The sequence below is a fragment of the Cloeon dipterum genome, chromosome 4, assembly GCF_949628265.1.
Source record: "Cloeon dipterum chromosome 4, ieCloDipt1.1, whole genome shotgun sequence".
In the NCBI taxonomy this organism is placed as follows: Eukaryota; Metazoa; Arthropoda; class Insecta; order Ephemeroptera; family Baetidae; genus Cloeon; species Cloeon dipterum.
The window spans coordinates 31,587,933-31,610,738 of record NC_088789.1 but is presented as its reverse complement, the minus strand read 5'-3'; the positions used below and the strand labels follow the sequence as shown (position 1 = coordinate 31,610,738).

The following is a 22,806-nucleotide window of genomic DNA, read 5'->3' as shown; positions in this document are numbered from 1 at the left end:
ACGCCATTGGCTGATAGTTTCCGTCTCGATCTTCGCTCCTTCATTGCGTTCAACAGCCAGGTGCCGGCAGGTGGTTTTAAAACGATAATTCTTTCAACTAATTTTGACGATTTTCTCCATTTAAGTGAGTCCAACAACCCGTTTTCTCGTATTTATCTCATTCTGCGCGCTTAATTGATTAATGAAACGCAGTTTTTAACGTGAATCACCTCATTTTTCTCTCAAAAAAAGGAGTTTCTTCTTCGCCATGGCTGCGAGTGTCAGCACAATGTCCATGATGGAGCCGCCTCAGAAGACGAGTTTGATTGAAGAAACGGAGCTGATGGAGCGGAGGATGCTGGAGGAGATCAAAAGGCGCCGTGACGCTGGCCAGTAAGTCCAATTTAAACCGTCCGTAATTTAATTTTTAAAGCGAAAAATTCGCAGGGACTCTTGGTCTCTGGAGGACTTTGAAATAGGTTGTCCCCTGGGCCGAGGGAAGTTCGGCAGAATGTATCTCGCCCGTGAGAAGAGCTCCAAGTACCCTGTGGCCCTGAAGATGCACTTCAAGAATGAACTGGTCAAGCACAAAATGGAGCAGCTGCTGATCAGAGAGATCGAAATCCAGTCCCACTTAAAGTAATTTTTTAATTTATATCTGGCGTCGTTAATTTACTCAAACTCCTCTTCAGGCATGAGAACATCCTGCAGATGCTGACGTACTTCGTGGAGCTGAAAGCGCAGAAGCACGGCCGCTTCGAGGAGCCAAAGTGCGCGAAGTACATTTACCAGGTGGCCAGTGCTCTGCCAGGTGATTCACAGGGACATCAAGCCCGAGAACATCCTCATTTCTGCCAGGGGAAACATCAAGATTGCAGACTTCGGGTGGTCGGTGCACGACTCGTCCCAGACCAAAAAGTTCGGAATTTATTTAAAATTTTGTAATTGTTTTATTTACTTATTAAAATATAAATAGGAGGAAGACAATGTGTGGAACGCTGGACTACCTGGCGCCGGAGATGGTGCCGTTGAGGAACGTGGAGCACACGCATCTGGTGGACAACTGGTGCGTCGGCATCCTCTGCAACGAGCTGCTGGTGGGCAAGCCGCCCTTCGAGAGCAAGTCCGGCCTCGAGACCTACCAACGCATACTCAGCGCCCACGTCGACCTCCCGCCCTACGTCGTCACCCTCGCCAGAGACCTCATTATCAAGTAATTCTTTTGGTTAATCAATGAATTGTTTTTAATTAAATTATTTTGTATCTGTTGTTGCTGCAGGTGAAGCCTGAGAACCGCCTGTCCCTGGAGGAGGTGAAGGTGCACCCTTTCATCGTCAAGCACTGGCCTCTGAAGAACGTTGATGATGCCCCAGAGCCCGCACAGTGAATTTGAAGACTTGTCAATCTCCTAATCTTTATTTTGATCTCTACATATTTGATTTTAATCAGGGTTGCATTTGCTTTCCACCCGGTTTTTCTTCACCGCTAGTTTTAACACTCGATTCCTTATTTCTCCTGTGAAAATCTGTGGTCCAGGTGGCCAAAATTTTCAAATTTTGTCTCAAAACTGCCTCGATTTCTCTGTAAATTTTTAAGGTCATGACTAAAAAACGCAGTTTTTTGCAACTCTGTTTTAATATTTTAGATTGTTTAGATAAATGAATGGCTGCGGTCTTTCCATGCTTTAATATAATGAGAAACTAATTTTGAATTTTGGTTTTTTATTTCTTTGAAACATAAACTTTTAAAGTTAAGTGTCTACTTTTGGTGGAGACAGAGAATTGTACAGTTTGGACACGGCGGTCTGCACCACTTGCTGCAGCAAGTCGTCCTCTTCGCACAAGACAACCTGCGGAATTGGAATTTTAAATTAAAAACTCAGGTGGAATTCGAAAAATTGGTCTGCTAATTGTAAGATAAACTTTTCAAGCAATATCCATTTCTATGAATAAAAAATCAAATTTTAATTAAATTACCATGTGCTCGAGGTCGATGTCTGCCTTTTTGCCGTCGACCGTGACGTGTAATTTGTCTCCCTTGAATATTTTGGGGACCGAGTCCTCGCCGAACATGTCCTGCAGCATCTCCATGAGGCACTCCTTGAAGTGCATCCTGTCCATCTTGGAGGGCGCGGACGGCATCGCTTTCGGCACGTCCTCCACCGACTCGGCCTGCAGCACCGCCGCCAGCACCGTGTCTGCGTACATGTCGTTCACTGGACTCGCGATCCACTGAGAACACAAATTTTCAGACCCTCCTAGATAATGGTTTTAAGTTTTTACCTCAAGGGTGACGCATTTGTCGACAAGGGTGAGATCGATGCAGCCGAAAATGCGCAGTTTCTTGTCCTCGAGCGACTCGACAGGTCCAGCCAGCTGCGTGAGGATGTGCTGCAGCAGGTTTATTGGTCCGTTGTAGTGCATGCTCTGCCGCTGCACCACCTGGCTGATCACCATGTCCGAATACCCTGAAATAAAATTTCGTTAGATTAAGAAAATTGATTATAATTATTTTTGGATTTACTTCCGAGGTCACCAGGATCCAGCAGTAAGTAGTTAAAGTTGCGTTTGACAAGAATTCCAGATAAAATGTTTCCTGGCTTTGGCGGCTCAACTGCCAGGGTGCCCATCACCTGGAATTTTAATTACATATGTTTAATAATTGGCTTCGTGACCTGAGGAAGGTCGGTGAAGGGTAAGGGTCACGAATGTTTACCAAGCATCGCTAAATGTGCCCGAAATTACTGAAAAAACATTAAAAATCGGCTTGGGAGCAGATCTCAGGTCGCGGGGTACCCTGAAAAAGGTTGTTTGAGTACCGCAGGAAAAAGCCCTGCTCAAGACCTGTCAGATGAGGGGTCGTGGTCAACGATCAGATGAACGGCCGAATTTTAATAAAAATAAAACCATTTTCGTCATGTGAAGCTGAAAAACCGTAGAAAATTAATTTAAATTTTTCTATGGGCGCGAAAAATCTGAAAATCGGTTTCCAGACCGGCGGTGGTTCTACGCGTGCGATGCACTTGGTAGGATCATTTAATTTTCCTCCGTTTGTTAAAAATTGCAAATTTTCGATTTCCTTTGTTATTCTTATGGAGAAATTTCAAAAATCACGTTTTTCAAACTTTAAAATCAATCTAGTTTTAGGATTTTATTTGGATCGGCTTGTAATTGGTCTCAAAATGTTCCCAGATAAATTTCGCGTAGTTTACACTAGTTAGCTAGGCAGCATATGCGGGAAATTGGGCCACACGATAAAAATACTTTGATTTTTGAAAAAAAAATCGTAAAAAATCTAAAAATGGTTTGATTTTGGAAAATTGAACAGAAGCAGACGCGCCATTTCAAGGGGCATCGATTGGTACTAAAATCGAGGCCACGCGGCCCATAGGGCCCCGCCCAGGCCCCGAAAACCAAAGTTGGCGAATGTCACAAATCGCATTTTCCCGACTTTAAAAATTAATAACTCAGCTCCTATCGCTCGTAGAGTGATAAACCAAAGTTGGTTAGACTCGCCGTTAAATTTCGCGTCAAATGGACTGCAATAAGTGTTCAGCCGTTGCATTACTGAATTATTTAATGCATTAAGTCCCTGTACCTTGGCTGTTTTCTCTCCTCGGAAGTAGAGTTCAACGGCCACGGTATTGCGAGGATTATAAATCTGCATCTTATTTTTAGGGTCCACCTCGAATTCTCTGATTAAAGCAGTCTTCAAGCGGCTCATCTCGTTTTGCTCCCCGTGAACCAACACCTAAAAAATCAGTTTTAAATTTTAATTCCAAACTAAGTCAATTCAAAACGCACAATATGAGGAGGTTTGAGGATTTTGATAAAGTCCCTGGTTTGCTGGTAGTCGGTGTGCGCCGAGAAGGAAATATAGTCAACCGACATTTTCAGCGGCACCTTCTGTCCAGCCATGGTCGTGATTTCCTCCGGCTCGGACAGAATCATTTTTGCCAAAGTTCCTTCCACACAATAACCTTGAAAATGTATATCATAATATGATTAATATTTTAATATTTTATAAATTTAAATGATAATCACCTGCAATAATGACTCCATTTTTGTGGTCGGAGCACCAAGACTCAAACAGTTCTCTCGACAAACCGCTCTGCATCATGCCTGGCGAGGCCATCACCACGCAAGGACCGACGTCCTCAAAATGATCGATGCCCTGAACAAATTATTGGAATTTACGGTTGCTTTATTATTTTATTTTTTAATTACTTTGAGGTTGGAGATGTGTTTGAAGATGAAAGGATTGCTGATGGCGATTTGGTTCTTGATCTTGTCGTTCATCGCGTTTATGTACGTTTGGTACACGGCCATGCACTTCTTGGCCAGAGAAGATGCGTAGTAAATTGGCACGTCGTGCAACTCGGGGTGCTGACTCCAATACTCATCTGTCAAGAAAATTATTACAGGGTAAATTGATTTTGAACTACAGGAAATCATTTTTAATTCGCCATAGAACGTTGGAAAATTTTTTTATTTAAACAAAATAGTTTTCTGACGTTTCTACGGTGAATTGCTGGACTGATTTTGGTTTTCAGCACGTCTAAAGTAAGAATGTTAATGCACAGTAGCAGGATTTGAGTCTTAAATCACTGTGGAAGTGCCTTAAAATTAAATTTATTAAGAAAGTATACAGTGACGCCATCTGTTGGCGGATTTGAACACTATTAGGGATGTTTCCTTAGACTTTTCGGTCTGGGATTTTGGTGTTAGAAAATACTAGATTTTTTTATGTGCGTGAAACCGAAATGTCCGGCGTCGAAACAGCTGAAATCGGCAGCCGAAGAGGGGGCGTAACCAAGGGTATACAATTATGGCGCTCATAGGGGCGTGGTGCACCGCCATATTGTATTCCCTTGGTTACGCCCCCCACTTTAGTTGCCGATTTCAGCTGTTTCAACGTCGGACGTTTCGGTTTCACGCACATAAAAAATTCAGCAAAATATCTTCTAATCTTTTTAAATACCAAACAACCTGGTTGAAGGAAATTATCTAAATTAATTATTAAAAAAATTAAGAGCAACATTTTGAGCAAAAATTTACACCATTCTAGGCGGGGTACCGTCTTCAAATTTAAATTTGAATGACCTGGTAGTGACCTCGGGGTCAAACTTTTGAAAGTACTCATCAAATGAATTTCAACAGTTTTTGGTTGATTGACTATCCTGAAATGTCCATTTTGAAGCTGTTTGCAACCAAAATTTCAGGCTTTTAGACGTTTGACCCACCTAAAATAAGCAGCAGTTCCTGCGCTCTCCCGAGGGCAAAGACGGGAATGAGGCAGCGGCCGCCTCTTGTGACAATACTGTTGACCAGACTGGTGAACCTGCTTTCTCGCTCCTCGCGCTTCTCGTGCACGTGCGTTCCGTAGGTGCTTTCCTGGATTCAGAATAAATTTATCCCTCCGACTCACAAACTAAATTCAAATTAAATACTGTAATTAAAACGTCGGGGTGGACGTTGGGGATTTCAGCAGCCATCAAGTGCCGGTCCTCCTGCCGCGAGAAGTCGCCTGTGTAGAGAATCTTGACGCCGGCGATCTCGATCATGAACATGGCCGCGCCCAGAACGTGTCCCGCGTTGTACGCCCAGAATTTCACGCCCATCACGTCCTTCTCCTCGTGAAAGTTGATCGTCTCGATCTTATCCATCGAGCTCTCCAAGTCGGCCTCCGTGTACAGCATCTGCTCCGTTGCTATGTTACTGCGATTTAAATTAAATTAAAAATCAATTGTTATTAAATTATTTCCGTACCTGACTTTGATGTAATCTGAAAGGAGCCAGCGGTAAATGGCTTTGGTGGCGTGCGTCATGAAGCAGCGCCCTTTGAAGCTCGTCTTCTGCAGAAACCACGGCAAAGCGCCGCAGTGGTCGAGATGGAAGCTGAAATAAAGCAAAATTTTTAAAATATTCAGTTGAAAATTACGTAACAGACTGCGAAATCAGCAGCAAATCGATTTCGTCCGCCTCCACCAGGTCCACGAAGGGTAAAGCGTCCATGCCGGACAGTCCAGGGTGGATGCCGCAGTCGAGCTGAGGAGATTATTAATCAACAGCCATACAATTCAGGTCACACGAACCATTATTTTCTTTCCCTTGAACTCCAGCATGATGCAAGATCGTCCAACCTCCTGTCCAGCGCCCCTGGAAGAGATCAGACATTTTTTAGACTAAAAAATCCAAGCGAATCCGAGATTTTACAGTGGCCTGATGGACAAGAGGTCGCTTTCCTCGGCCGGAAGGATCGACTCGACCTTCACCTTCGCTGCCATCGCTGGCCGGATTAATAATTCAGGCTGAAAACCCAAAAACCATCAACATCAGGCACCGGCTTGTGTGTTTGTTTTGATTTTGAAGGCAATGCGGGCGCTGTTTTCATGTGTCCTAAAGATCAACTATTCAAAACCGGTTATAAAGCAAAATACACGGTTAAAGTACTACTCCTCATCATACACACCGGTTTTAACTCCAGTACAATTACGAAAAACCGGTTATTTGTTAAAACCTGTTTACCGCGCAAGTCAGTAAACGGTACAACAGCGCTGCCACGGTCGAGCGGTGACATTTAGAACACTGGCAGCCCGCGGTATTGATTGAGCCGTTGATTGGTCAGTGGAAAAACTGCGACCAATCGGAGAAGCCGTTCAGTTACACGTAAAGATGGCCGCACTGCCGTCTCCAACCCAGGTACACTGTCGAATTTAACCCGTTTTAGCCCGTATTTACCGCCGTTTCGGCCCCCGCCGACCTGCCGAACGGCCCGATTTCGACTCCAGATCGCCAAACCGCGATTTCGGGTGCGAAACCGGGCTGTTGTCGTGCGTGAGGAAAAGCGCGGAAATCTCTTGTCAAAAATCGTTGCCAGTGGGCGTACGCAATTTGATGTGTGCGGAGAGTCCAAAAATGCACCAGGAAGAAGTAGAAAAGTCTGTTTCCTATTTTTATACTGGTGATTCCGGTGCCGGACGCTGCTCGCACGGTGGTCGAGGCTGCGGCTTGGCCGTTGGGCTTGTCGGCGCGGAAGTGTCATCAGAAAGTCATCACATGAGCACCAATATCGATTTGTTCACAATAGAAAAATTGTCTTTCCAGGTGGCTGGAGGCCACGCCGCAATATTTGAAGCCTATTATCAGCAGGTGAGGAAAATCACGACGACAAATCAAACAATTCTGCGTTGATAAGAATATTTATCGAAGAATAGCGTCAACAATAAACATCAATCATTTTTTGTTTTTCTTCCCAGGTTGACCCTTCCGCCTCTGGATCGATCCCTGCGCCGCTCGCAGCGAAATTTCTCAAAAAATCAGGCCTTTCCGACATAATTCTCAGCAGGGTGAGCTGTTCAAAGAGACGCAATATTCTATTTATTTTTTTCCATTCGGTTCTGTTTTGGTAGATATGGGACTTATCAGACACAGCAGGAAGAGGCTATCTGAACAAGCAGGGATTCTTCGTCGCTCTCAAACTAGTTTCGCTGGCGCAGGCGGGCAAGGCGCTCACCACGGCCAACATGCTGAGCGAGACTCCCCCGCCCAAAATCGTCAGTCTAGAAAATTTAAATTAGAATCGAATGATTTATTAAATAAATAAAATTCCAGGGCGAGTTGCCGAACGTCCTGCCAACAGGGGGCCCGCCCAAGCCGCCCCCGCCCATTGGGGGCACTGACTGGACCGTGCAGCCTGCCGAGAAGCTGAAATACGACAATTTGTTCGACTCTTTGGAACCTGTCAAAGGCCTTATTCCTGGAAACAAGGTTTATAAAATTTAATTTTCGAGTCGTTCGACCAGAAAATTTATTTTAAATTATGGGGCGTACATATTTTTGAAGGAAATGCTCAAATTTGGTTTATTCTGCAGGTGAAAAGCGTCATGATGAATTCCAAGCTGCCTCTTCCGACCCTGGGCAAAATTTGGGACCTGGCTGACGCCGACAAGGACGGAATGCTGGACAGACACGAGTTCACAGTGGTGAGTCACTCTTCACTGCTGGCTTTCTTGTGCCTAGATGATACAAAAATGTTTTTTTTCCTACAAGAGAACACAAAATTATTTTTTTAAGGGGTGTTACAAATGAAATTTTATTTTATTTTTATTGTTGTGTGAAAATGTTTGGTAACTAGCTGATTTATTTAGTTAAAAGAATTCAATATGTTGATTTTTGTGTATTTTACAACACTAATTCGTGGCAGGTGAACTAAAAAAATTAAAGCATGAGGAAAAGGGACTCTTTGCGATATTTTTGGGCGGACAGGTGCTGCTTTTGGTTTCATTCAATGCAGGATTTCACCACATGTCCACCAAATCTATTTTTGCCGAGTTATTAATTTTAAAAAGCCAAAAAACGTGCAGTGTGACATTTCAAAATTGTGATTTCGGGTCCCGGAGGGTCTGAGGGCGACAATTCCGGCCCCAGTAAATGCCCCTCGGTGGGGCACGTCCCCTCGTTTGCGGTTTTTAAAAAATTGACCATTTTTTGAATTATTACGATTTTTAAAAGACCGAATTTTGTATAGTCCAATTTTTTAAAAAAATGTTTTATCTGCAAAACTTTTTTCCAAGCTTTATTATGCCGTCTAGCCCTACCACCTGACCTACCCTGACGACCTTTTTCTCCCTGAGATCGGCCCCAGAGCCCCTTTTCTCTATTTTTCTGACGCCGCTGACCATTTTGCAATTTTATTTCGGGCGGACGAGGGCCACTATTGGATTCATTCGACGTAGAATTTCACCACAAGTCCGACGAACATTAGTTTAGCCCTCTACGACCCCTAGGAGACGAGTTATTAAATTTTTAAATAAGAAAAACGCGTTGTGACATTTTGAAATTTTGGTTTTTGGGGCCCAGCCGGGTTCCCGAGGGCCGCAGGGCGATAATTCCAACACCAGTCGATGCCCCTTGGTAGGGCACATCCATTCGTGTGCGGATTTTTAAAATCTGACCATATTTCGAATTATTACGATTTTTTTAACAGGCCGAATTTCAGAAAAGTCTGCCCCTCGAATCGCTGTTTTTATTTTATTTTTAGAATCGGATTGTTTTGCACTTCTAGAATAACAAGAAATTATATTTCAATTTAAATATAATTCTTATCTCGCCTTTTAAATTGTTTCACGATTTAATTATTCAGTTTAAGGTTGCAATTTTTTATATATTGCGATTTTTTCGACTGCAAAATATGCTGAAGGTTAAATTTTTAATTTGATCCTCTTGAACCTGTCCTGTGACCAACCTTAATTCCAGTGGGGGTTTAAATTTTTTGACAGCTTGAGAAAAAAATTAATTTTTACTGTGAAAATAGCCAAATAAGTTAGTTATGTGTCGATTTTAATGTATTTTCTGTTTAGTATGTGCTCTGGGATAAAACGAAAATACTTTAATTATTCTTTTCTCGCCTTTTGGAGTGTTTCTCAATTTATTACACAATTTTTAGGCAATGCACTTGGTGTACAAGGCGCTGGAGAAGCACGCCATTCCTGCCACGCTACCTCCAGACCTGATGAAGCCCACGCGGCCGCCCATTCCCGTCGCTCCAGCAGTTGCCCCTGGAAGGGTAAGTCAAAAATCAATTCAAAATTCTTTTAATTTTATTTTTCCGGCTTAGCCTCCAATGCCTGGGATGATGCCTCCGGTTCCCGCGGTGCCAAAGGTGACGCCGACGTTCACTTCTCAACACACGGTGCACTGGGTGGTGGGTCCGAGCGAGCGGGCCAAGTACGAGCCGCGCTTCAAACTCGCAGACAAGGACATGGACGGCTTCGTGTCCGGTGCTGAAATCAAAGACATCTTCCTCCAGTCTGGCGTCCCGCCACCCATTCTTGCTCACATTTGGTAAGCCCGAAGACAAATAATAATTATTGTTTTTGAAGTAGACAATTTGTTTGTTTTGTTGTTTTCAGGGGACTGTGCGACACGAACCAGTCGGGCAAACTGAATTTGGAGCAGTTCATGCTGGCGATGTGGCTGATCGAGCAGAAGCTGGCCGGCGTCAACCCTCCGCCCAGCCTGGCGCCAGACATGGTTCCGCCGTGCATGCGGCCCAAGCCGCCGCCGCAGCAGCCCCAACAGCCAGTCCTCGAGGTCAGCAAAATTAATTAATTGATTTTTTAAGAGTCCAATTGTTAAGGGACGATCCGATGAGCATAAATCATGCAGTTTGAGGCATTTAAACCAAACTAAAAAACGTCTAAAACCTTTTTTATCTGCGAAAAGGAATTTACGCCACAGTTATAAGGTTAAATATTGCATTTTAAAATATTTGCTAACTTTCATGGATTTTTCACCTCTTTGGCAATCTTCTGCATTTTGATTTTTTCACTTTTTAATGATAGAAATGTTTGGAGGGTGAACACAATTAGAATAACTCTTGAATTGAGCACCTTCTAGTAAGGGGCTAAGTTTTTTTATAAATTTTATTTTATTTTTGTAATTTTTAAGCATCCCTGCGCGTCAAGAAAATGATATTTAACTCTTAGGCATGAGCGTTGGAAAAATGGAACAATTTTGGCTCATTAAACCGCCTATTTTGCTCTAAATAACATTTTCAGAGCCCTGCTCATTTATTTTTAATCTCCATTTTGTCCATTTATTGAGATAAAATCAGGTCTGTTCCGTGTAGACCCTGAATAGGGCCAGGGCGAGCACGCCTGACGTCCAAATAACAATTCCTACTGACCAAATTGTGTCGAATGCAGACATTCTGGCCTCCATCACTTTTACCACGACCAAGCCAATGAGCCGGTTTTGCTGCCAACAACTGTTTGATAGAAAGTAACATTTATAAGTTGGTTTAAAGTTCGATTAGGACCTGTAAACGTTCGACTTTTCGATTTTCTGCAAACGCAGCCGGCCCAGGGGCGTCATCGGACTCCCTTCAATCGTGGTCAGGTCCAAAAACTTGCCGTCGAATTTCCACTTTATTGGGGAGTCGTCAAAATTTTGTCTCTTAGAAGGAGATTTTTTAATTTCAAGCGGGAAATACGGTTAATTTTTAGATGGTTGCATTTCTTTACAACTAAATTTTTACCAATTTCTTGCGCTAGAAATTATTTTATTCCATTTATCCCCTGTGAAAATCTTAAATTTGCAGTCGGATTGGTTTAAATTACCTCTACTGTGCACAATGTTTATTTTTAATTGCCATTTGCTCAAGTCAATACGCTAATAATTAGTAAAATTATTGAAAAGGTGCAAACATTGCCTGCAAGAAGCTGGTAAAAAAATTGATGCGGGTTTTTACAGCTCTGATTTTAATATCAGGCTTCCGAATTTTATTTAAATGCCACTAATTTGAAAATTTATTACCCTGGGCACTGGAAGGTCAGCGATTGGCCCTTTTTCGGGAACAGATATTCTCTGCGAACGGGTGGATGCAGTTTTGGCAGGCCCTGCAAGGTGGAGAACAATCCCGCACTGTTGTTCACTTGGTCCATGAGAGCGCCAAACCTGTCGAAAACCTTGAAAATCTTGCCATGTCCCTCGCAATCCACCTATGAAATAAATTATTTTAATTTTAAAGAATTTAGATCGATCCTCACCTTGCAATAATCGTAAATTACTTCGGAAGGCCGGCTTTTAATTATTTTTTGCCGCTTTAATTCATCGGGCAGCAAGGGAGAACGGCATGGAAGCTTTTCCGCCCAGGCTGACTTGTTTTTACTGGAAATTTACATTTTTTTTATGAACTGGAGTTAATTTAAATTTAAAAAATCTTCACCTTAAATCAACGAAACAAAATCCGAGTTTTCTCTTAAAACCAACTGCGTGACAGCTGTTCTCCTCGCTGCATCTGGACCATTCCGTCCACTCGGTGAAAACAGTGGCCCAGCCCAAAGTCTGATTCTCGCGCGGCAATAATGGCCTTTCTCCTTGCCTCACCTGAACCAAAATTTCTCTCAACAGAATTCTCAAAAGCCTATTATTTAGTTCTCGCCTGTCGGAACGGCTCGTTTGCCTCGTTGAAAACGGAAATTGCAGTGATGGCTTTGCCTGCTGGTGACGAACACTCGTACACCCCCGCGTCCGCTGTTGTCGCGCTCTCGATCGAAAGCACTGGCTCGTTCAATTCGAGGCTTTTCCCGTCTTTTTCCCACTCGACGTACGAATCGATTGCTGACGAGCACTCCAATCTGGAAAAAGAGCACCTGTCACACCGTTTCAACTGTCTTTTTGCAGATAGTAAAATGAAATAAAAAATAATTAAATCTTCTAAAAAAAAAAATCACTTTTGGATGGGCGGTTTTTTCGCGGGTTTTTCAGAAATATATTTTTTGTTGAGGTGCTTTTCCGATTAGTCATAAAGGGAAACTGGATAAATGAACAACAGATATAGTTCTATAAACTTTTTAACATTTTTAATAAAAAAAAAAAAATTAAAAAAACTAAATTTTTTTTGAATTTGATTTTGAAAATTAGAAAATGTGCTTTTAAGTGGTCCCACGACAAGTGTGAACTTACATTATTATTTTAAAGAAATTCCATGTTCTAAAAAATAGGAATTTTTCAAATTTTGTAATTTTTGAAAGTCCAAATCTCTGGTTCTAACCATCGGAATTGCAAAAACTACCCACCGTTGGACTCGTCTTGACCTCCCCTGACCAGCTGAAGGGTTTAGGGGTGCTTACCTTTCACCCCTAAGTTACTCTCACTTCAACCCCCTTGAAAAAAAATTAAATTTAATGCCTCAAAATTTTTATATTAATTTGTATTTAATTTTAAAAAATGTTTTTCTGTTTTTGGTCTGAAAAATGGGACTGGGTGACAATTTTGAAGGAGTTTTGGATGGTTAAAAATATTTTAAAATGCTTCAGGAAGCACGCTACAATTTTTATAACTAAAATTGAAGCAATTTGGTTGAAAGGGGATGGGGTAAGCACCCCATAAACACTTCAGCTGGTTAGTGGAGCTCGAGATGAGTCCAACAGTGGGTAGTTTTTGCAATTCTGATATTTAGAACCCGAGATTTAGATGCGCAAAGAACCCAAAAAATCGAAAAATGTCATTTTGGAATTTCTCAAATCGGAAAAAGAGGATTAATACCACAAATGACGGTATTTCAAAACTCGCGGAACCTGTTGCCCGGTCCAAATTGACGGAAATTACTACCCTTTTTCATTCAACGCACCGGAAATTCGCTCCTTCCAAGTGGATCTGCGCCGTTTTGCTCTGCAACGCAGTTTTAGAGATCAAAACCACGATAAAAATTCGCAGAAACCTCTCCATTTCCTTCTAACAATCAATAAATTAATTCTCAACAATGTGCTTGGATTGTTGCAGGTTGTGAGTGCGGCCGCGGGCACGCCGTACCAGAGCACGCCCGAACTGGACATGATCAGCAAGGAAATCGCCGAGCTGGCCTTGGAGAAGCGCGTCCTCGAGACGGACATTGCTCAGAAAGAGGCCGACATCAAGATCAAGTCGGGCGAAATCAAGAGTTTGCAGGGCGAACTGGACACCCTGGCGGCCACCCTCAAACAGCTCGAGAACCAGAAGGGCGAGGCGCAGAAAAGGCTGAACGATCTCAAAGGACAGGTACGGGCCGTTTCCTCTCCCTCGTGGTCGACAGCTAGAGATTTTTATTTGCCATCGGTTTCCAGAGTGTATTTCTTTTAAATTTGCTGTTAGGGTTTTTTTTAAATTGGCTTTCTCAGCAAGATGGGCATTATCAAGGATGAAAAAATTGTTTTTATTGATTTTCGGGTCGGTTTTATTTTTTAAACACATTTCCGTGCGTTCCAATCGATTCCTGATGGTCAAAATAGGTGGAATTAGTAATTATTTCGATTTGAAAATGATTTTCGACGTGCGAGCAGAGGCGCAAAGCGAAACACACGTTGCTTTGGCGCGCAAATCGCTTGAATTTTTTGGTTGCCACTGCGCAGGCGTCATCCCTCTGACGTCACAGCTCTCAGATGCCAATTGCAAGCACGAAGCGTGGCTGTGACGTCAGAGGGATGACGCATGCGCAGTAGCGACGAAAAGATTCAAACGTTTTGCGCGCCAAAGCAACGTGCGATTTGCATTGCGCCTCTGCTCGCGTCTGAAAAATTTATTTCGACCCTCAGAAATCGATTGGAATTATAAAAAATGGTTTAAATTTGGCAAATATTTATTTAAAAAATAAATTCCTAAATTTTTATTTTAAGAATTAATTTAGAAAATGCACTCTTTTAATTTATGTAGAGCCTGTTTACGTTTTCCTTTTGTTTCATTTCGTTCATGTAGAAATCCGCGCTAGAAAAAGAAGTGTCAGAAACCAAATTACTTTTGGACGAGGAGCAGTCAAAGGTAAATAAATATATTTTCGCTTTGTGCCTTCCCCAACCCCTTTCAACAGCCATTATTTATTTTGAATTCTTCCTAACAATTTAATTATCCGAAGGTGGCGCTGCTGCGGTGCCAGGCGGACGAGCAGGAAAAGACGCTCAAGGAGCAGGAGGACGAGCTGAACCAAAGAAAGCAGGAGTTGGAAAGCCTCAAGGCCGAGGAGCAGAGGCTCGAGAGCTCGCTCAAGTCCTCCAAGGGCCAGTACGAGGAGCTCAACGGCAACCTGCAGGAGACCCAATTCCTCATTAGTCAGGTGAGTGAGTTCTTAAGAATAAAAATGGACCATTTGACGTGATGAACCAATTAATTCGGGCACGGACTGACGGCTTTGCTTGTTGTCTACAGGCTAAATCCAAAATTACGCAGCTAGAGGAGCAGCAGCGCCAGATGGACGATGCTATTATTATGTATGACAAAGCACTGACAAATAACGATGCCTTTGCTGTGCCCGACACTTCCCTAGAGCCCATTTCCACAGAGTTTAGAGAGCCAGAGTATGTACTATTTGCAATGGTTAACGGAGTGGCCTCGCCTGCCGACTCTAAGGTAATTCATCACCTCCCCAGCTTGCCACACTTATGCGAATTTAATTTTGTCTCGTGAATGCCAGCAGGACGACCCGTTTTCCTCGTCTAACGGATCAAATAATGGACAGAGCGTCGACGTGCAGTCAAAGGAGAATGCTTTTGAAAATGGTGAGCATTACTTATTTAAAATAGTTTTAAGATTTTCTGCTTAAATATGAATTAAACAGTTTCTTTAGAAATTACAACTCCTACTCCTGTTATTCATGATTTTATTTTTATTTTTGAGGAAGAATCTAATTTTTCCTGTTATTCTTGAGCGTTCATTTTAATTTGAGAAATAATCCAATTTTTACGATTTCCTCCTGTTTTTCATGGTTTTCTTTTCTCAAATTAAATATTTCGCCCCCTGTTATTCGTGAATTTTTTTAAGGAAATCCAATTTTACAATTTGCTCCTGTACTTTGTGAATTTTTAAAATAAATTACACCGTTCGCTCCTGTTAACAAGAAATTTTTTAGGGCGTTGAATTTACCTCTTGCTCCTATTATTTTTGAAATTTAATTTTTAGTTTAGAAAGAATCCAACTTATTCTTTTGCTCCTGTTCTTCCCGTTTTTTTTAAACCAATTTTGAAATTTTGCTCCTGTTTTTCATGATTTTTTTTTTCAAATTTTACATTGCGCACTTATTCTTGAATTTTTATTAGGAAATCCAATTTTACATTTCGCTCCTGTTCGTGTTATTTTTTATTTAATATTTTTTAGTTTTTTTATTGTTTTGAGAGAATTTAATTTTGCCTTTTGTATCTGCTATAATTAAGCAAACAATTTATGTGATTTTGTTTAGAAAATCCAATTTTTCCTGTGGCCCCTGTTTTTCAAGAACAAGAAAATTTAACTAACTAAATTCGCTTTGTGTTTTCAGACCAGTTCTCAAGTGACCCATTCGCGGCCAATTTCTCTCAACCAAACACAGGGTTTGACTCGGATCCGTTCGCCAACTTTGGCGCTTCCGGTAATGAAATATCTCAAATTTTATTGCTAAAATCACAATTAATTTGGAAATTACAGGTGGACAAAGTGATCCGTTTGATCCTTTCGGCGAAAAGGCCGCAGCTGCTACTTCCAAAACCCCTGAGGTGAGTTTTATGGCTAGGAGTTTGACTCAGACTTAAATTTACAAATTTAATAATCTAGAGTTTGAACTTCAGGTCCTGTCTTGGAGTTAATTTCATTCCTGTGTACCATTATTCAGGATGAAATTAGTTAAATATTTATTTTTAGAATTTTAACAATTGAAAAAGTAATTTAATTCTATGCAAAGTTACCTTTCCATCTTTAATTTATTTATTTTGACGGCTGTGGAAGGAAAATTACATTCTCTGGTTTATTTTCTTATTTGATTTAATTTTTTTCAAATTTAGATTTTGTGCGGTTTTCAGCCTGGCGCGGACGCATTCGGCTGCGACCCGTTTGCCGCCAACTCGACCTCGCCGGTGCCGAGCCGCGAGGAGAGCAGCCCGACGCCGGCGCTGCCGCCCAAGAAGAGCAAACAGCCGCCCCCGCGGCCAGCGCCTCCCAAGGCCATGCTGCGGCCCGCGGCGCCGCCCGCCGCGCCCACCAGCCCCAGCCCGGAGCCCACGAGCGGCGCCGACCCCTTCGGCGGCGACGCCTTCGCCAACAACGCTGCGCCGGCAGACGCCTTCTCCACCGGCGGATTCGCCGACTTTGCCGACTTCGACAAGGTAAACGACGAGCACTCCCCCTCCGCTCGCTGCCCTGTTTTGAATACGCCCAGGGTTTTCCTTCGACAACAAATCGGGACCGAGTAAAAAAATTGTTATTTGTCGTTGAGAGTTTAATGTAGATCATTTTTAGACGTGTAATTTACCATTTTTTCTTCAGTTATAATTCCCTGAAATTTTTTTAAATACTCTGTTCTTATGTTTAGAGTTACGCTGATTAGCGATCCGATGCGCATTTCCTGAGAAATAAGATTTCGTTAAATTGATGTCAAACGAAAGCTGTTGAGTTAATCTACAATTTAAGTCAAAACCATGACCACGGGAAATTAAACAACCTAGAAATTCGCGTTCCTTTTTGTCCAGGAAGAAATCAGGCAACAGTAGAGACATCTGCGCATTCCCAGCAAGAGCAGTTCTAGCAGTCACGTGGCTCAATCCCGTGATCTCATTGGCTCGCTCATTTATTGCTTCTCCCTCCTCTTGTAATACCCCCACTCCAAGGAGTGTGACATGCGCAGTAGAGTGCGTGCCGCTGCCCGGAGTGAGTGGAAGGGAGAGATCCGATGAGATGACTCTCTCCAAGCAGTGGCACTCTCTCTGCTACGCATGTCACACTCCTTGGAGTGGGGGAATTACAAGAGGAGGGAGAGATAATAAATGAGCGAGCCAATGAGATCAAGGGATTGAGTCACGTGACTGCTAGAAATGCGTGTGAAGCTTCACTGCTCTTGCTGGGCATGCGCAGATGTCTCTGCTTTCGCCTACAACAGCTGTAGCTTCTTTCTAGACAAATTGAAGCACTTTTCGGACGCGAATTTCTTGGTCTTTATTTTACGTGGGGAAAGATGGTGATCTGCGCAGGGCGTCTGCGCTTTGGTCCGCTAATCTGCGCAACTCTGAATATAAGAACTCTACTGAAAAGTAAGCATTTTTAATTTTAAGGGTTCCACCGTCTTAAATGATTTTTTCCGAATTTAGACGGTTGTTGTCGAAGGAAAACTGGGTGGTGTCGGGCCGAATCCCAACCAATTATGCACTCGAATTCTATAAGAGGACTAGACAGTGCTATCGATGTTTAGCTAGTCGCCTTTGATTATTTTCCCTGACGTGCGTGGCAACACGCCACGCACAACCCCGGCTCTGAGCTACAGGACCACCTAAATCTTTCCTCTTTCGTTTCCTCTAAACTAAGGCTGAAATAATAATTCCTCTGTCTCTTTTTCTCTTTTGTTTGCGTTAGAAGGAAGATGAGAGTAAAGAGAGTAGTGTAAGTAGTCTTCCAAACCATTTATTTTTCATGATTTTTTAAATTGAAATACCTTTTAATGTTAAACTGCGGCCGCAGTAAATAAGAACTATTCCGAATGGACTGTTGCAGTTGATTTCGTTGGCTACGGCCGTTAGAGTCGCAATGTTCAAGATGTATTTCTCGGTGTCTAAAAATGAGACTAGTAGTAGCACCACCGTTGAGGAATAGGTATTCTCGCTCGCATGCCCTGCTCTGCTCACTCTTGTTTGTCTTGACTCGCTTAAACCTCCGAACAATCTAAATCCGAAAATTTAAATCCAACCTCTCGACACTCGAAACAAACTGTAGCTCAGACAATCCTCCATGATTTTATTCACTCCAGTGTCTGTCTCATTTCTTTCTTTCTTTATTTTGTATAATTTTCTTGATTTAGGTTAGCTCCGCTCCGCCGCTCCAGTTTGGCTTGCACGTACCGTAGATGTGCGCATGGACGCTCTGCCAGTGTTCAATTTTCCCCCTTTTTGATTTGATGAGGGTTTCACCATGCACTTTTTATTATTTTTGCCAATTGTTTGAGACCCTCATTCGCAACACAAGGCTTTTTACGGCTTGCATTTTGAAAATTTGGGTTGTTTTTCATAATTTATAAATTTTTTCGTCACTTTTAATTTACAGAACCGATTTGGCTAGAGCGTAGATCGGCATTCGAATCATCAGAATGCGCTTGTAAACCGTCAAAAGCCTTTCGCCCCACTGACATTATCACTTTTAGTTGGTTAGAGTGGTGCCGCCCCATTTTTCTTCTTTTACAAAGGGTCGCCACAACCGCCTGAAAATTATTTGCATTTAAAAATACCATCTTTTAAATTGTCTTTAGAGTTAATTAAAAAAATACAGAGCAAATATAATTTTTTGGATCAAAAAACCAAAAAGAAACGCAGCTCTAGTCAGAACCAGGAATCTTTCTGGGTGTAAATTTAGCAGCGACGCCATCTTTGTTTGCATTTAAATGTTTTAAATGTGTTTGATTGGTTAAAAACTGTATTTAAAATGATAAATTCAATTTCCTGTCGTTTTCGTATGAATGTAACATGGAAATCTGTCAAAAACGTTGACCTAAAAGAGAGAAAAGCGGACTCGAAAAGTCGCTTCCATTAAATGAACCTTCGTTAAATCGCTTACCATCGATTTTTGTGTCCTCTTGCAGCTAAAGAGTTGTTCAATCGACTTGTAATTGCATAAATACTTAAAAAGTTGATTTAATTCAGAATAAAAACACGAAAATTGAAGAAAACAGCAAGAATTCTTTGCTCAAAAAATTCTCGACGCTGATTGGCTGGACGCAACGGGCATGTCAACAGCTCACGCGGTTGCCTAGCAACGGCTCACAAGTGTTGAGAATCGCGCTGGAGCTGCTGACGTGCTTGTTGCGTCAACCAATCAGCGTCGAGAATTTTTTGAGCAAAGAATTCTTGATTCTTTCTTCGCTTTGCGCGTTTTCAATCGCATTTAAATCAACTTTCAGGGCGTTTTTATTATTATAAATCGATAGATCAACCTTTTTAGTTCTTGTGGGACCAATAATGCGTTCAGGTTCAGCGACTGTCTCTCTTTAAGGTCTTTCTAGTCGAAATTATGGAAATTATGGCGTCGCTACTTTGATTATTTTTCAGTAATTTTAATTTTGGGCGACTCTGTGGCTTCCCTATTATTGCATGCTCGTGAGTGTTTACTAACCCCGGCGCAGGCGGCGCCACTCGTTCTCGCAGCAGGAGCCGCACCCACCGGAGACTAACCCTGAGTCTTGCTCTTTGTCCCTGATCAGCCTTAATCACCTGCTGATTCTCCGCAGTTCTCCACCACCACCACCACCTCCAACAACATGAACGGCATTTCGAGGCATTCCCACAGCAACAACAACAACAACAACAACAGCTACACAAGCAGCAGCAACAGCAGTTCGACGGCGCCGAGTCCGGCGCCTGCGCGGCCCAAGCCGCTCGAGTTCACCGAGGACCCGTTCAGGGACTACCGCTACGCGGATCCGTTCGACATCGAGGACCCGTTCGCCAGCCTGCCCCCTGGCGGCGGCAACAACAACAACAACAACAACCAAAGCTTCGGGGACGCGTGGGGCGCTCCGACGACGAGCGTGACCGCCGTCGCCGCGTCCGAGGAGGAGCGGAGGCGGCGGCTGCGCGAACAGGAGCAGGCCGACTTCGAGTTCGCGCTGGCCCTGAGCAGGGCCGAGGCCGCCGGCACTTCCTAGTCGTTCGTTCGTTCGTTTGTTTGTTGATTGGTCGGTTGGTTGGTTGGTTGGTTCGTTGTCTCTCACACTCTCGCAGTTCCATTGGATGTACTTTGTAAATATTGTAATTAATGTCGAAAAATGAGCGAACGGGTGCGGGTGCAAGACGAAGGATGCCTACTTAATAATTAAGGATCGCCATTTTTAATTACGTTACTTCTCCGATCGGTTGGTTTACTTGATTAATTATTCGGTAGTCATTGTGATACATGTGATTTACCTCCTGAGAATGCGGCGGCCGGAACCAAAGACTCGCAGGCAATTTCTCACCTCCCCTCTTTTCTCCGTGCTATTTTATCAGGGAACTCGCACTACACTAAACTTGCTAATTTAATTTTTTATTTTTCCCTCCAGTCACTCGCGATAGGTTAAGTTAGTCGAGCAGGGTTGTGAAAAATCCTGGTGCAGCTCGCGTCCAGAATAAATAAAAAATACTATTATTTGACGAAAAAGAGCCGCCATCACTCTTTGAGATAACATTCTCACGGTGAGAAGCAAAATAAGGCTCTCAAATTGAGAACGTGAGGAGCAGAGGCGGCTGGACGCTTTTGGATCTCACGGTGAGATTTGGGTCTCACGGTGAGACTTGGATCTCAAAATGAGACTCGGATCTTACAATTGAGACTCGGTTCTCACGGTGAGACTCGGTTCTCACGGTGAGACTCGGTTCTCACAATTGAGACCCGGATCTCACAATTGAGACTCGCTTCTCACAATTGAGACTCGGATCTCACAATTGAGATCCGGATCTCACAATTGAGACTCGCTTCTCACAATTGACTCGGATCTCACAATTGAGACTCGGTTCTCACAATTGAGACTCAGATCTCACGGTGAGATCTAAAAGCGTCCGGCTGCTTCTGCTCCTCACGGTGAGACTCAAAGTCACGTTCTCAATTTGAGAGTCTCATTTTTCCTCTCACCGTGAGAGTCTTTCCTCTGGGTATTTTATTTAAAGTCTCATAATTCGGTGCATTAAAGGACCTCACTGTCATCATTGGGAGCTTGTCACAAAATCAAAGAGTTTGGGAATTTTCCATTATCATAAGTTGTTAGTGTTCGGAGTTGCCAACAGGTGGCGCCACTGTACCGTAACGGATTTTGACTAATTTAATTGCATTCTTCGGCTGGTGCCGTCTACCGGTGGCTCCAAACACGCGAGTTGGAGGTCCTTTAAGATCTACATTAACCATATCACGCATGTTTCCGCTGGTTTTGAGTGGTTCGACGAGTGAGTCTCAGTCGGTCGGTGGTAATCTCCGTAGGCGCGTATAGATGCAGACTCCCCGGCAGCAATAAATCTACTACCATACATTTAACGCGTAAATCCTTACATTGATGACAATATAGTTTTTAAACGAGACACACGCGACGCGAGAGAAGTTGCTTGAGTGTGCGCGTGCGCTGCGAATTTAGGCTCAAAACACTCACACTTAGAGACAAACAAACAAACAAACACATTCCGCAGTGGTGCTGAGAGAGAGCGCGGATTCCGAAGGAGGTATGATGTGTATGGTGCACCAAAGCAAATTGTGCCACCATAATTTGTGTTCAAACGCTACCTTTCTTTCCTCCTCGTCTCACACTCATCACGGTGCGTATAATTATAAATTATAAAATAGTTTTACGGCGAGTGAATGGCCGCGTCGGGAAATCCGCACACTGGACCCACTCTTCCACACCGGAGGTCAAAAACTACCTTTGGGACCCCCCTCCTCAGCCTGGAGGGCCTCTAAGCTTAAACTGCAAATCCAGTCGGTGAAATGGGATAAAAACCTACTAAATTGGTTAAATTCAGGCTTGTGACCTCCGTTGTCAGAGGGGGGGCCGAGTGTGGAGGACCCCGGAGGTGGCATTCGGCAACCACACACACACACACACACACACACATTGTTGTTGCATTGTATTCTGACGAAACAGATGGATCGAAAGTCAGGCCTACGTGTAGATCTGATCTTCCGCACTGACCGAAATTCGAGTGGTATTTTGTTAACTGTTTTACGCAACTCGAACTCGGAACATCAGCGGAAAACGGGAATAGTAGCAGTTAAAAAAGAAAAATTAGAAAGCAATCACACACGTGCAAATAACTAAGTAAGCTAATCAGAATCAGACAGACGGACAGACAGCAAAAATGAATATCTTGATGGTCGGGGAACAATAATTATGATACCTATTTGTATAATGCCTTGATGTTATCGTCATCTCTCTCTCTCTCTAACTCTCGAATCACGAATAAAAAAACACTTCCTTTCTGGTCGAGTCCAGGCTAAAGTTGTTTGGTTTTAGCGGTTGCTTGTTATCGTATTGCATACACTAAGATGACTATTATTGTTGTTGACAAATACCCAGAAATTAATTATTGAATGTAGCTCGCCCGCAAAAGCAGATTAAAGATTAAATAAACTACGAAAATGCAACAAGTACTCGCTACCCCCTATAAAGACTTAATTACGCGGCGGACACACCCACCCACCCACCCACACACGAATTCAAAGCATATGTAATTATATAAAATTGTATCTCATCAGCATCTCCCGACGTTCGAGCAAAGTCTTGTATGTATGTGTGCAGAAAGAAGACGAGTTGTACCAGTTGATTGAGTTCTAGCAGTCACAATTGATTATAAAGTGATAAATAAACACAAAAATACAACAAATA

General features: G+C 42.8%; 2 protein-coding genes, 1 long non-coding RNA gene and 1 pseudogene across 4 annotated transcripts; 2 read left to right on the top strand and 2 right to left on the bottom strand.

The window, feature by feature from the left end:
• The first annotated feature begins 19 nt into the window (after positions 1 to 19).
• LOC135944504 (aurora kinase C-like) lies at positions 20 to 1,690 on the top strand (annotated as a pseudogene).
• LOC135944502 (cleavage and polyadenylation specificity factor 73-like) lies at positions 1,684 to 6,368 on the bottom strand. The gene is made up of 14 exons (XM_065491499.1): positions 6,195 to 6,368; positions 6,074 to 6,137; positions 5,929 to 6,026; positions 5,748 to 5,876; positions 5,429 to 5,696; positions 5,222 to 5,372; positions 4,206 to 4,381; positions 4,023 to 4,152; positions 3,783 to 3,958; positions 3,577 to 3,729; positions 2,503 to 2,611; positions 2,262 to 2,446; positions 1,956 to 2,210; positions 1,684 to 1,828 (listed from the first exon to the last, which is right to left on the bottom strand). The coding sequence occupies exons 1-14, from the start codon at positions 6,263 to 6,265 to the stop codon at positions 1,730 to 1,732; spliced, it is 2,064 nt and encodes a 687-aa protein (XP_065347571.1). The 5' UTR covers positions 6,266 to 6,368; the 3' UTR covers positions 1,684 to 1,729.
• A 165-nt stretch (positions 6,369 to 6,533) lies between these two features.
• Positions 6,534 to 20,684, top strand: LOC135944500 (epidermal growth factor receptor substrate 15-like 1). The gene is made up of 18 exons (XM_065491496.1): positions 6,534 to 6,680; positions 7,086 to 7,130; positions 7,238 to 7,327; positions 7,391 to 7,534; positions 7,593 to 7,748; positions 7,853 to 7,963; positions 9,427 to 9,546; positions 9,598 to 9,824; positions 9,893 to 10,073; positions 13,269 to 13,523; positions 14,217 to 14,279; positions 14,374 to 14,571; positions 14,664 to 14,864; positions 14,929 to 15,013; positions 15,769 to 15,858; positions 15,915 to 15,982; positions 16,268 to 16,588; positions 19,690 to 20,684. The coding sequence occupies exons 1-18, from the start codon at positions 6,654 to 6,656 to the stop codon at positions 20,104 to 20,106; spliced, it is 2,799 nt and encodes a 932-aa protein (XP_065347568.1). The 5' UTR covers positions 6,534 to 6,653; the 3' UTR covers positions 20,107 to 20,684.
• LOC135944505 (uncharacterized) lies at positions 11,304 to 13,258 on the bottom strand. 2 transcript variants are annotated; one of them, XR_010575342.1, is made up of 4 exons: positions 13,117 to 13,258; positions 11,710 to 12,121; positions 11,531 to 11,651; positions 11,304 to 11,482 (listed from the first exon to the last, which is right to left on the bottom strand). It is a non-coding gene; the product is annotated as an uncharacterized LOC135944505 (long non-coding RNA). The 2 variants fall into 2 exon arrangements; XR_010575341.1 differs by lacking the exon at positions 13,117 to 13,258 and having other exon boundaries at positions 11,710 to 12,320.
• Positions 20,685 to 22,806: the final 2,122 nt, after the last annotated feature.